At 43.6% G+C, this 13,774-nt stretch overlaps 2 protein-coding genes across 2 annotated transcripts in view; one reads left to right on the forward strand and one right to left on the reverse strand.

Moving 5' to 3' along the window:
• Positions 1-6,395, reverse strand: LOC110489085 (transcriptional activator protein Pur-alpha). The gene has a single exon (XM_036943192.2). It carries the CDS (start codon positions 5,746-5,748, stop codon positions 4,906-4,908), a length of 843 nt encoding a protein of 280 aa, XP_036799087.1. The 5' UTR covers positions 5,749-6,395; the 3' UTR covers positions 1-4,905.
• Positions 6,396-6,945: 550 nt separating this feature from the next.
• Positions 6,946-13,774, forward strand: part of LOC110487762 (pro-neuregulin-2, membrane-bound isoform) — a 49,658-nt gene continuing 42,829 nt past the window's right edge. Inside the window, exon 1 of the mRNA XM_036943193.2 lies at positions 6,946-8,497. Within this exon, the coding sequence (XP_036799088.1) occupies positions 8,089-8,497 (409 nt within the window). The 5' untranslated portion in view covers positions 6,946-8,088. The remainder of the gene's footprint in view (positions 8,498-13,774) is intronic.

The following is a 13,774-nucleotide window of genomic DNA, read 5'->3' on the forward strand; positions in this document are numbered from 1 at the left end:
TTTTGCCATCAACTAAAATTTAATAAGGTAGTGAAAGTACATAAACAAAGTAATGAAGTACAGTAAGATACAAGTTATGATGATGTCAAATGTAGGATGAGCAGATTTTTCAAAGCCAAATTAAGCACCATCGTCATGTAGTCAGGAAAGGCCATAAATCAGTAAGAACTACTCTAGAATGTATGGGGGGAAAGTTAAACATGGTACATCACAGTTTTCAGACCTTTATACCAACTAAAAATATCAATATTGGTGTAACACTACTTTATCATGCAATTTACTTTAGTAAACCTTCTGAAACACAGACAAAATATACTTCAATAAGTAGAAGAACTTGATACATCTCTGTCCAGCAATGTCACAAAGCCTGGAAAGTTATTTATACTCTCTGAATGTGAGATCCCTATCAAAAATAATATGCAGATTTTTTATTTTCTTAATATATCTAAAGTGCAAGTATTTATCCATCTTATTCAATGCTTTCTGTAAGTATAAAATACAAAAGAAAAAAAAACAGCAATATGCTTTTCCTGTTTATATGTTATATTTTTCTGAAACAAGGATCATCATATACACACACACACACCACAGATAAAATATTTTGAAAGGTGCAACATATCATATAGGGTTGATAAAGGGTAGTTAGACCATACGGTGACATGGGATATGTTCATTGTGCATTGACCCTCTTCCTCCCCATTGACTTTTATAGATCCTTTTCCCAATGTCTCGTCCCTGTACATAACAGTAGCCTATACAGTCTGCATACATGAAGGACTCTGCATTGGTATGTGCAAAACAGAATGTGTGCTGAGCTAGTAATGGTCAAGGTGACTGTTGGCTTCACAAACAAGATTGTGATTGGCCTTTCCCATTATTGACGTTGTCTGTGAGTGATTGGTCTGAACTTGAAGGACCAGAGAAACGTCATAGCAACAATAGAACACTGAAACTCAATTTAATGGTTATTTAAACAGCTTCGTAGAATGAATGGAAGTTGAAATTGTAGTGGGAGAGATTCCAGAAGACCACACCTCTAAAGGGACTGGTAGAGGTTGTTACCATGGTCATGCAGCTGTTGTTTAGATCAAAACACACACATTCCCACCATTAAGAACTAGTACAAATAAGAAGAACAAAGCACCTCTAATAGTTAATCAATTCTAAGACATCTCTCTCTGATGCAAACAGCACCACCACCACCACCACCAATGTTACACTGAACTGAACTAGCCAAGCTGCTGCACAGTTACAATCAACCCACTGCAGGTTTTGATTATGGGGCAAAAACACCTGGCGTCCATTTTGTGTTCCATTGATTAACTGCAATGTGAGCAACATGGCGAAATCATCAGCTCTAAACCGTGGCAGTTGGTTCTGACCCAACACTGTGTTGATCCTTTAAAATAGGCAGTGTTCTAGAATCTATTACACAGAACCATGCCACTCCGGAACCAGAACGGACCCAGTAGCACCTTGTGAACTGACAAAAAAAATAATCACTTTTGTTTAATTATAATTTATTTTTTATGTGCGTTTTACAGAGCGAGGCATACAAACATAAAACGTGAGCTGAATGAGTTAGAATTATGGCCCCATTAAATCAGATCCGCTTTAGCCGACATCCACATAGCTGATATATTGACGTGTAGGAGGTGGAACCGCGTTAGAGCTGTCAAATCCACAAGTGGCTCCCGGCATCATACCTAAACCGCACATTGCTATTGGCTGCATGAAGTCGCATTAAGAGAAATCCCATGGAGTCATATTTACAAGTTCAAACACTGGAATGTGAGATGTAATCTACAGCTCAATTAAGCTGATAGAAATCCTCATGAAATGTTAAATGATTTTCAATTTGAACGTCATTATTTCTATATAGCCTACACTTTCTCGTTCTGAACTTCTAACGCGAGTGGGACGGGTGTGGCTTCATGACAATGATCTCAGCTGCTCACCGATTTGACAGCTCCAACGCAGTTCCACTTCGGACACCGCCAAAACATCAGCTATGCGAGTGTTTGCTATCGCCAGTTAACACTTGATCTGATTGACTATAGCCTTCGTTTCTCTAGGGCTGGCCAGTAAGAGAGTTGTGAAAATGGTGTATTGAATTTCCAGGCTTAATGTCTCGCATTCAAAGCCTGAATGTATTCAATCAAGCATTTACTGTGTAGAAATAGCATTTGGTCTTTCACAGCGGTACTGGAGGTTTGACTGAATTCTGGCTTCTAAATGTTCTTTATATGTGTAGAGCACAACATAGAGTCAAATCCACAGTTTACCTGCTATGTAAAAGATCCCTCTGAAATTCTGGGGCAGTGTTAGGCAGTGTCATGGGTTTCTCTCCAAAAGAGGAGAGAAACCCATGAAGCTTTAATGCTAGCCTAGTAAAGGGACATTTAATAGGGGTCCTATATGGGGCCCCACATAGGGACCCATGCATCTCGAGGCCTCTTTCTTACAGTTGTAACTCTGACCGAATCCAAATGGCTGGTGGAATTATAGCAGACCTACCTACTGCTGCTCAGTCTGTCCTCAACATCACGCCAGCCGGCCTGATGGCAGTACAGTACAGTGCAGTAGGTTTAGATCTACTAAACTAATCCAAGCCACCCTGTGATGCTCTAAATCCAGCTACTGATGGTTAACCTAGCTGGCTGATTGTTAATCAACGCTTAAAGAAATCCTCTATGGCATTGTTTACTGGTGGACTGAGAGCAAGGAATGCTGGGTAACTGTCAAAATGATTCTGTCTTCACCCCAGGAAGAATGGTTGGTCACTTCATCGTCAGGGCAACCCCCTCTGTCACCACATCAATTTGTTGACATCGTGTCATTTTCATTGAACTTTTCTCCTTCTGACTTGGAATAATTTATCCCAGTAAAACTAAAACGTTTCATGATACTACTCTATCAAATTATAAGACACTCAGAAGGGGCAGGACTGTGCTTCTAACACTGACCTGAAGATGAGGAGATAAGCTTTCTGATTTGTGGGCGGGATAAGCTATGTCACTGTAGCGATTCTGTGGAAAGAGAAACATCAGAAACTTGCCAACACTCACTGAAACACAGTGGGCTTACTGTATATGAAAGTGATGGGAAATCTCACACTAGTTTGAAACCTTTTCACTTAAATGCAGAGAAAGACTTCACATTTCTGTAACAATGCAGAATTCAGACTCATGCTTTTCAAATATCAATCACATATATATTTGCCTTTTTTTTTGTCTATACAACATACAATGCCACGATTGGCACGTACAATATTGCACACTATAAAGTAATGTCCTCACAGTCTGTCATCACCCTGTGTAGGAGGAGACTGCTGCTCTGACAACATGTGGAGAGTAACGTTGAGAAATCAAATAATGCTGTGACAAATTAGACCAGCAAGCCCGGTCTAGTTTGGATTATATTGGAGCTGTAGCACCATAGAAAGATACTGCCTTGGCCTTTTGGCCTACATCCAGAAAAACCTCACAAGGGGCTCTTAGGGCATCCATCCATCATCCATCTCATCCCCACTGACTGACTACTGTATACGTCCAGTTACATTTTACATGGTGCAAGAGGTGGACAGACACAACCTCACATCTCTGATGACTATCCATGCTCACATTAGAAGTGCTGCTGCTGTTGCTGTTCTAGGGGCCATTCTCTGCTCGCCTGCCTGTGGAGGGAGACAGGCTACAGAAAAGGGCCTCTCTGGTTTGGCTTGTTAGTGTTGACCAATAGCCATACAGCAAACAGTACAGAACTTACAAATGAAAACATACAGTGGTCGAGAGAGATATCATTAACATCGACCACAATGTGAAGCACGTAAACGAGTGGAGTGTATAAGGCACCAGGTTGTTCTGACGTCAGAGAGGATGCGCCCTCGCGGCTCAGCATGCATGTAGCCGCGCGCTGATGCGTCTTTTTCCGCGTCTCGCGCTGCCATCACCGGTTGAGCATCTGGTTTTTGTGCCCCATCCCACCCTCCCCCGAAAAAGAAAACTCGCCCACAGAAAACGTGGGCATTTTAGGATTTAAATACAGCTGATTCACAAAATCATAATTAGTATATCTAAGTTAGCAAATTTTTTTTATCTAACCATTGTTCCAAATTTGAATGGACATGGTGCAAAAGGGTTGATATTCAATAGTAAAGATGCTTCTATCCCGTTTAGTCCAATATCGACTCTGCTCTCATAAAATACTCCATAATGTAGGCCTATGACATGATAAAAACGCGTTTCATAACTACATTTTCGATCAAATTAAACACTATAACTTTCCCAAATGCCTTTTTAAAAGAGATTTAGGCCTACGCATATTGGCAGAAGTGTCTATTTTTTTCAGTCTGTGCGTTGCATTCTGCAGTACACGTTAATAGATAGCGCTTTACTTTTTATTTCCTGCGTACCTTATATTAATAAACTACAACTGATTTCAGATATTGGTTTGGTAAAGTAATTTATCATATATATATATATATATATATATTTGTGCTGATGTCAAATGTTGGTTTACATGGAGATCTTCGTAATTTCCAATTTAGGTTTTTTTTTCGTTTTGCACTTTGGAAACCTTTCCGAAATAACTTGGACGTGTGCAAACTCGGGTTGTTTGTTAGAGCAATAAACACTCTGTTCATTGTCATTTAAATCAAGTAGGAAACAGTTCATATTTTACAGTTCAAACAAGTTATTGATAGCAGCGGCTTACTGTTAAAATGGTTGGTAAGTGGGTGACATCCAGCAATGAACGACGAGACAGTAGGCTACTGCCAGTCTGACTGTGAAGGTTGTGTGTGGGGTGGTTCCCTTGGAATTCTCTCTTTATATTTTACAGTAAAAGTCTGATTATAAAGTCTGTTGTTTGTTGTTATTTATTTCTGCTCAAGCCGGTAATCCGTCAATCATCGTCCCCGTCGTCACCATGTTGGCCCTCCGGTAGGAGTTCGGAGGCCCGTTTCTCTCTACTCCGCTCCTGGATCTTTCTCATCTCCTCCGCATATTTACAGAACGTGTTGCCGAATTTGGACCACACTTTGCACGGAACAGTGATGGAGTTCCGGTAGGTAGGCTTCACCTCGCTGACCCGCATGAACACTCCGTACTTGTTAGAACCCACGTCGAAGAAAAAGCGTTTGTTGTCAACAGTCAAGGAAGTGCCCTCGGGTAGTTCTGCTGGTTCCTCGTCCACACCGTAATCATCGATGAGTTTGGCCAAAGCGTCACGGAACTCGATAAGTCCCTGCGCTGGAAGCGCGATGGTCTGGCCTTGTGCACTTCCCAATCCGGGCCCCCGATTAACGGTCTGACGGATCCTTAGGAACCGCCCCCTCTGGTTCTCTTTCAGATCCATGTAATATTTGCGATTCTCTCGCACTAGAAATTCGCTCTTGAGGGCACGCCGGGGCTCATCCTGCACTATATCCGGGTTGCTCGGGCCCAGCTGGGCGTAATGTTCGATGAAGTCCCCGAGATAGTCACGGAACTCCACTGCCACTGACATAGAGAGAGTGAGGCGGCTCTTATTTCCCCCAGCTCCGACCTCGGCTATCTTTAGGAAGCGGCCTTTTGCATTCTGCTTCACGTCTAGGTAGAAGCGCTTATTCTGGATGTCGACTCGCTTTGACGCGAGCTCCTCCGTGTCGTGTTGCAGTCTTGCCGCGGCGCCCATCGCGCCCGGAGGCAGGGAGCCGGGGCCTGTGGCCAGCCCTCCGTGGTCACTGCCACTGTCTCTGTCCGCCATGATGCTGCCTCCTGCTTACCTTCCACCGTCTCCCTCAGCCTGCTGCAACCTCGACTGCCTGTCAACCACACCGACGATATCGCGAGAGCGCTACGCTTTAGAAAGGAAACGAAAGCAGCCTACTGTAGTTCATATTACATGCTGTTCTGAGAGGGATGTATTCAAGAGATACACGTTTGCGTCTAAGCTGTGTAGCAGCTGCACATAATTCAGTAACGTTGCAACTAAATTGAAGCTCTTCACGATGTGTTATGCATCATTATAATGTCCCGCATTTGTATCTCCTATTAGTAATATGAAAGCATAATCTTGCACAGAATTGCCTATACTATACTTCCATCATCTGTCATGAGAGAAACGGGTGTTTTGCCTGCATCTGTAGCATCTAGCACATTCCTCGAATGAAACACTAGCCCACCCATGTGTCAAACCGAGCAGAGACAGATAATACAAACGTGTATTTTATTGATATACATCGTCTCTTAATCACTCTTACATTTAAACATAATACAGCTAGGTGGATAAAATGACATATAAAAGTCGAATTAACTGATAAAGGTTTATTTGTCTTTTCATGAGAGAATAGACTCATGTTTGGAGTGTTGAAGGAGTGATTTGATTGAGAATAAAAATTGAGCTTCAAAAAGAAAAAATATTTGTATGAATAACTAAAATAATATTTAGTCTATTATGTGAACTGTAAGATGATGAGGTAGAATGAGTCACATATCCTTAGTGTGATCAGAAATCACCTTTTAATCCGTTCTCTTCCAGTGATTGATAACGACATCATTCTGACGCTGTTTCAGCGCAAATTCTCTGACCTCCAAGCAAGGACGGCTAGCTCGCGCTCTGAACGGGCGAGCGGGGGAATCTTGAATGAATTAAGTGATTGATTGATTGGGGAGGAGAATGAGGGAGGGATGGCACGGTAGAGGGAGGAGAATAACTTGTGAGCCACCACTGTGAAGCTGTGTATGAGCAAGCTTTCGTCACACTGTTAAGGGTTTGAGAAGAGAACAACATATTTTAATAAAGGCATCCACCTATCCTGTACAAAGATAAGGAGTATCATTTTTGGCACATGTGGCTTCCGTATTACTTCGATGCTGGTTGGCCTAATCGATATTCTCACATGTGGCCACACGCTGAGCCACTCGGCCACCACCACACACATTATTCATTTTCTCTCGGTGCAGAAATCTCCAGCCCTGCATGAACATGCCCGCAGGACCCAGTGCCTTTCTAATAGGTGAATCCGTTGTTGGGCATCGTTCCGTGGGGGTTGCCTGTTTGGCGCTAGCTGCATCGTAACCAGTGGTTTGGTCAGATTAGACAGAAAGAGAGGTCTCCAATTTACAGGTTGTCGTGCTATAGGCTACTACTGGAACCATTGAAACATTTTCGCAGCGTTAGTCATCACACTAGCCGCAGTGTAGCCTTGTCTCTCTGAATAGCCAGCCCTCTAGTTCAGTACGCACTCTTCTAAGTGTTGGGTTTGGTTGATCCCATCATTTTAAACCGAACCGCAACCGAACCATATGCTGCTGCTATAATGGTCGTCCATGGTTCTGACTTCGGGCGGTTTCTCTGACCTGTTGTCAGTGGTCTGAGGGGTGTTGGGCCAGTGTGTTGGGCGCGCGGCTCCGGTCATTAGTGTTTGCGCAGGAAGTGGCAGCCGACGCCAGTGGCCGAGCAGGTGATGTTTGCTCACGTAAGCCGTTCGCGTTTGAGGGGTGCAAGGGACGCGGCTGGAGGGATTGCGCTGTTGCATCGCCTAACTGGATAACCAGATAACCGCTGTATTCTGTAGTCACCGTTTTACCGAAAAGGAGTCCGATTTTTCTACACTCCTGAAGGTGGATCAAGCCCGACCTTGTGTGTGTCTGTCTGTGTATTTATGCTCTTTTTTTTTCCTGTGCGCGGAATCTAACAATAATTTTCCGTTATAGAAAGGCAATGCGCCCACCCATGCTATGACATTTGTTGGAGAGAGAGGACTGACTATAGAGGCTTCATGCAGAACCTCTGGTTTCGAGTAGAGGATCATTTACTAGTCTTGGTTTGCGTTTCAGGAGAAAAAAATAGTGTTGAAGGAGAATGCAGCAACCACATTTTTAACCATGCAGAACCGGGCCGTTTCCGGTTCTTAGGCTGGTGTGTCCCCATCTGAAAGTTTATGGGGAAAGCGGCAGACACAGATGGCATGGACACTTATACAAGGTCTGCCGCTCTGCCCTGCTATCGGAGCCTATTCGCAGTCTCCCACTTCAACCCCGCTCCGTCATCCGCGCCCCTTAGCCGCCCCAGCACTGCAGCAACCGAGCCACGGCCGACGGCATGAGGCTTGATCCGGTGCATTTCTCCATGCTGGTCATCGGGGTATCCTTTGCCTGTTACGCCCCGAGTCTCAATTCCCTCCAGGACCAGGCGTATCGATCTGCCGTGGTCATCGAGGGCGAGGTGCGCTCCTCACCGGAAAACGTCTCTCGGGAGCCTTACAGTGTAAATGTCAAAGTGCTGGACGTGTGGCCCGTGAACAGCGGCGGGCTCGAGCGGGAGCAGCTCGTGACTGTCGGAGACTTCAGTTCCGAGGCCCCGTGCACCACTGTGGAGGAGAATCACAGATATATATTTTTCATGGACCCAACAGGCGAGCCTTTAGTATTCAAGGCATCGTTTGCTCCGCTGGACGCCAGCGGAACGGACCTGAAGAAGGATGTGGAGAGCGTGTTGTGTGAGGACTGCGGTAAGTTTAGCTTTTATTGGACGCTTTAGGGCCGCACGCTAATGCCCGGGTGATATAAGGAGTCTCCGGCCTCCTTGTGAGTGCTTATAGGTGATGATTGACACGGTTCAATTCTCCATGCCTGGTGATACAAACAAGACGGTGCATTTTTTTCGAGGACATAAGACCATGCATGGATGTGTGAGACAGATGTCCTAGCGGCTGTAGTACATTAGGATATAGGTAAAAGTGATGTAGAATAGGCTATACCTGGTGACGAGTGAGACGATTATCATGTATATAGCACTTTGATCTGATATGGACAATCCATCAATATGAAAATTATATACCGTCCATAGTGTGCATGTTGGTAAGATATTGGCCTGCTTGGCTATGTGGAGTCAAAAGATGAAGCATAGATGCTGTACAAAAGCCTCAGAGTGTGTGTGTGTGTGTGTGTGTGTGAAATATTCCATGTCTGAGAATGGGGTGGCAAGGTATTAGAGAGAGAGAAAGAGAGTGAGAGAAAGCGAGAGAGAGAATATGGAGTGAGTCTGACAGAATATGACACAGTTTAATTTCAAATAGCCATCAGTATTAATTCAGATGTCAGTTAGCTCTCAAACAGCATGGAGACTGACACCATGTGACAGGAAATAGGGAGACCAACCAGCTAGTCCTAACCGGTCGGTGCTGTTAGATCAGGTGGTGGATATTTGGTCCCTTAGGGCCCTTCACTAAAGATCAGGGGCATCACAATGTTTCAGCACCGTGGACAGTTCATATTCTCTGACCTCTGAATAGCATCCATCCATTCTCAGTCTGTTTTATTTGTTGTCATGCATGATAAGAGTAAGACAGTGGCCTATTGCCTCTTTAAACCATCAGTTACATTATCTGCTATTCTCTGTGACAAATTCTCTGGATGTGTCCAAATATTCTGTAGAACTGAAGCTTTCTTTGTTCAGCTCATCACCTTTGGCATGATGAAACAACACCGGTATGATCAGGGCCCATATGTATCAAGCATCTTAGAGTAGGAGTGCTGATTTAAGATCAGTTTAACCTTTTATATCACAATTAATAAGATTCCATGTACAGGAAATACCTGATCCTCGATCAGCACTCTTATTCTGAGATGCTTGACACATGCCGCCCCTGGTCTCTAGCCAAGGCTAACATTAAGATCTTCCTGACAACATTTCAGCACCATGGACAGTGTATAGTGTGCCTGACCTCTGAGTAGAATCCATGATGAGAAAATGAACAATCTTTCCTCAACTCGTTCTCAATGCCCCCATGACCACTAATCTGAAAGGCCTTGATGGGTGAAAGTGATGCAGGTGAAACTTATCCACCACTTTCACCTATCAGTGCTCATAATAGAGAGAAGACAACATGATGCTTGGAGTGTTTGTCTCTGTCAGCTGTGTGTTTCTGTATGGCTGCACCATTCCCTGTCTGCAGCTGAAGTGCTATACTTGTTATTTGGTTTAGTGTCAACTCTGCTTGCTGAGAGAGGGATGACAGTATTGTAGGTAATCTGCTACTCAGATGCTGCCATCAAAGACCACAATTCCATGACTCAACAGTGACACAGACAGACTCGACTCACCACTGGAACCTCATCTATGCAAAGTCCCAGATGTACAGAGAGACGGGCTCCAGTGCTCTGACTATCTACACAAGTCTCTCTCTCTCTCTGTCCCTATAGAGCAGCATTATATCTCAGCTACGGCCTCACATGCCTCAGCATGCTGTCTTTAGCAGAGAGTTCTGGGACTTGTATAAATGATGCACACTGACTGAGGTTTGAGTGTGTGTCCTTCTGTAAGCAGGATGTATATGTAAAATGTAGGAACGCGGGATATGAACCTGGGTCTCCCACAGGAGCAACCAACTTCTTAGACCGTTAGACCAAGAGGATATTCCCAGACACTGGTTTGGAAAATTGCAGGAGGGGCTACCTAGTCACGTGACCATGACCAACTCACGTCTGCAACATACAGATCAGTGTTACTGTAATTTGTGGTCTAGAAACATCAAACTGTTCTGCTGTGCGTTGATTACAGTTACTGTGCGTGTGCACGTGCTTGGGCACATGTATGTGTGTGTGTGTGTGTGTGTGTCTAGATGCCTAGAGGTTATCTGAGGTCTGCGTTGAGGTTGTGCATGTATGTGGTATAATCACTTCTATGACCTGGCTATTAGAATCCTATCAGGATTGGTGTGAACATGGTTCTCCCATCAGCCACCTGCTACCGCTACAGATGTGTGTTGTATCAGACACATTCAGGTAAGCTGTACAAGCACTGCTCCTGCTTTGAGCTTTGAGTGTGTGTGTGTGTGTGTGTGTGTGTGTGTGTGGACGTCATTCCAGACCTCCCAGTGCGTTTGTGAATAATGTAACAGCACTCATCCTTTCCTGTCCCTTAGTGCAAACTGAACCAAGTCACAAGGCTTTTTAGAAGGACCACGAGAAGAGCAGATGATTGTATTTGTAAAGGCAAGGTACCTTCGTGTCCCCCTCCTCAGCCAGGCATCCATCCATCCCATGCTCAAGGATGGTTGCCACACCCCTTTCTGACTCTGTTTCTCTGTGTTTCTCTGTCTCTCGCTCTCTCTCTCTCTCTCTCTGAGGAAGTATGGGAGATTATCTTTCTCTGTTTCTCTATCTCTCTTTCTCCCTCTCTCTTTTAGAATCTCTACCTCTTCACATAAGATGTATGGAATCAATGCCTCAATCCTCTAATCAGTAGAATACTGTCTGTTATGCAGGTTTAGAGGATTTACAACCCCGCAGTGAGAAGTGTGTCTCTGAAATGAGAGGATAGAGAAATATGAAAGAGAGGGGGAGAGGTGATAGAGGGGGATGGAGGGAGCAATGAGTGAGAGGTGACAGAGAAAGTGAGGTGTGGAGGTTAGAGAGATAGTGTAAGAGAGAGAGAGAGGTAGATAGATGGAAGGAGGAGAGGTGGTCGGGGAGGGAGAGGTGGTAGCATGGCTTGCACACGACTCAGAACCCTGTCAGGAGGGGGGAAAGACGGAGCGAGAGGGGGAGAAGGGAGAGGAGGGAGAGAATAGCTTTTCCCCACCGCTCTGCCTGCAAGCGCTTCATCAACTATTAATCACTAACTCTGCTCATCCTCTCTCGCTTTTCCTCTCTCTCTTTCGCTCTCTCCCTCTCTCGTCTTCCATATCCCCCTGTTTCTACCTATCGTCCCCTCTCTCTTTCACACACATCCTCTATTCCTTCCTCTCTCTCACACACATACTATCAATCTCTTTCTCTCTCTATTTCTGTCTCCCCCTCTCTCACCTCTCCCTACCTTACCAATATCTGACCAAATCTGTCTCCTTCTCTCTTCCTCCACTTTCCGTTCCCTCACTCCCACACTCCCTGTTCTCCTTTCTCACACAACAGACTTTCCATATTAGGAGTGAGTGAATCTTGTACAGTAGCTTATCCTCTGGACTGTAACCAGGGTTTGAGTTGTAGTGAGGTCCAGAAGATCATTTACTGCGATTCTATACAAGAACAAAACAGCAAAATCAAGCAAAAATTACCCCAGCCATTATCAACTTGGCTGCTGTAGGTTCATTCACCTCAGTCCATCTACAAACACATATCCTATTAGCTCTACAATGTTATACCCCTGAAAGGAGGGAAATATGAGAAATGATTCACACTGACATGTAGCATCTGCGACGTAACCAAAACGTGTGACATTTTTAGAACTATATTGTTTGTATGTTGATAAGATTTTAATGTAGACCTATAGGGAAGATAGGTGCTGTGGACATGATCATATTGAAACATACAGTGGTTGTATTTTAATGTAGACCTATAGGGAAGATAGGTGCTGTGGACATGATCATATTGAAACATACAGTGGTTGTATTTTAATGTAGACCTATAGGGAAGATAGGTGCTGTGGACATGATCATATTGAAACATACAGTGGTTGTATTTTAATGTAGACCTATAGGGAAGATAGGTGCTGTGGACATGATCATATTGAAACATACAGTGGTTGTATTTTAATGTAGACCTATAGGGAAGATAGGTGCTGTGGACATGATCATATTGAAACATACAGTGGTTGTATTTTAATGTAGACCTATAGGGAAGATAGGTGCTGTGGAGATGTTCATATTGAAACATACAGTGGTTGTATTTTAATGTAGACCTATAGGGAAGATAGACCATGTGGAGATGTTCATATTGAAACATATCTTCTTTAAGTTCCTAACTTGTCTGTTAAGAATAGTCAACATTTTCTAAGTTTGGGAACAACTGTACTAACCTCTCTCTCTGCTTGTTTCCTCTCTCTCTATGTGTCCTCCTCTTCCTCTGCTTTCTCTTTCATGCACTACAGCAAGCCTCAGCCTCACCACTGAGCACCACATCACTAGCCTACTCAGTAGGCTACTCTCTGTAAAGCACAGTTATTGTGAGAACTTAGAAGCATATTTTTTGCTCCTGCTGAGGTAGGCTCCATTTAACGTTAGCATCTTACTTCATCCTTCTGGCTAAGTAATTCTAACCAGAGACCTTCAACGTTACTGAAATATACGTTTCTGCCAGGATCGAGACACCTGACTGACTGACACAGCCTATCTATAAGCGACTATTTACCAGTTGTGCACTCATTCTCCAAAAGTCATTTTTTTGTTTGTTTGAGGGTTGTCTGTAGACATGGCAGGAGTCGCGTGTCAGTTTTAAAGTGGAACTGACAGGATTTCAGCAACATGAAATCACATAAAATACACCCCCAGGAAAAATCTGACATTTAAAAAAAAAAATCTGACAAAGGAGCATTTAGATACTATCATTTTCACGTTTTCATAAATTCGTAGAATGTTTGGGATTTACGTATAGTAAGGAATTTGACAAAATTCTATAGCAATGTAGAGTGGGAAAGTGGTCGTGCATTTGTACAATTAATAGAGACTGCAGTAAATAAAACCGAATAAAGACATACATTACCAGTCAAAAGTTTGGACACACCTACTCATTCCAGGGTTTTTCTTTATTTTTACTATTTTCTACATTGTAGAATAATAGTGAAGACATCAAAACTATGAAATAACACGTTCTTTTTCCATTTGTTTTGTCTGTATTGTACACACCTGGTTCCCATTACGTTTAAATTATTTCCCTATTTAACCCTCTGGAGCCATCATGGTTTTGTGCGTGTTTATTGTTGTCAGTTGTCTCGTTTATGTGATTCTGGATTTTTGTTCTCCTTGTTGGAAGATTATTTTTGAGCAAAGTTACTATTATTACTCATCTCT

This window comes from Oncorhynchus mykiss, chromosome 14 (assembly GCF_057628025.1).
Source record: "Oncorhynchus mykiss isolate SJ-2025 chromosome 14, ASM5762802v1, whole genome shotgun sequence".
Classification (NCBI taxonomy): Eukaryota; Metazoa; Chordata; class Actinopteri; order Salmoniformes; family Salmonidae; genus Oncorhynchus; species Oncorhynchus mykiss.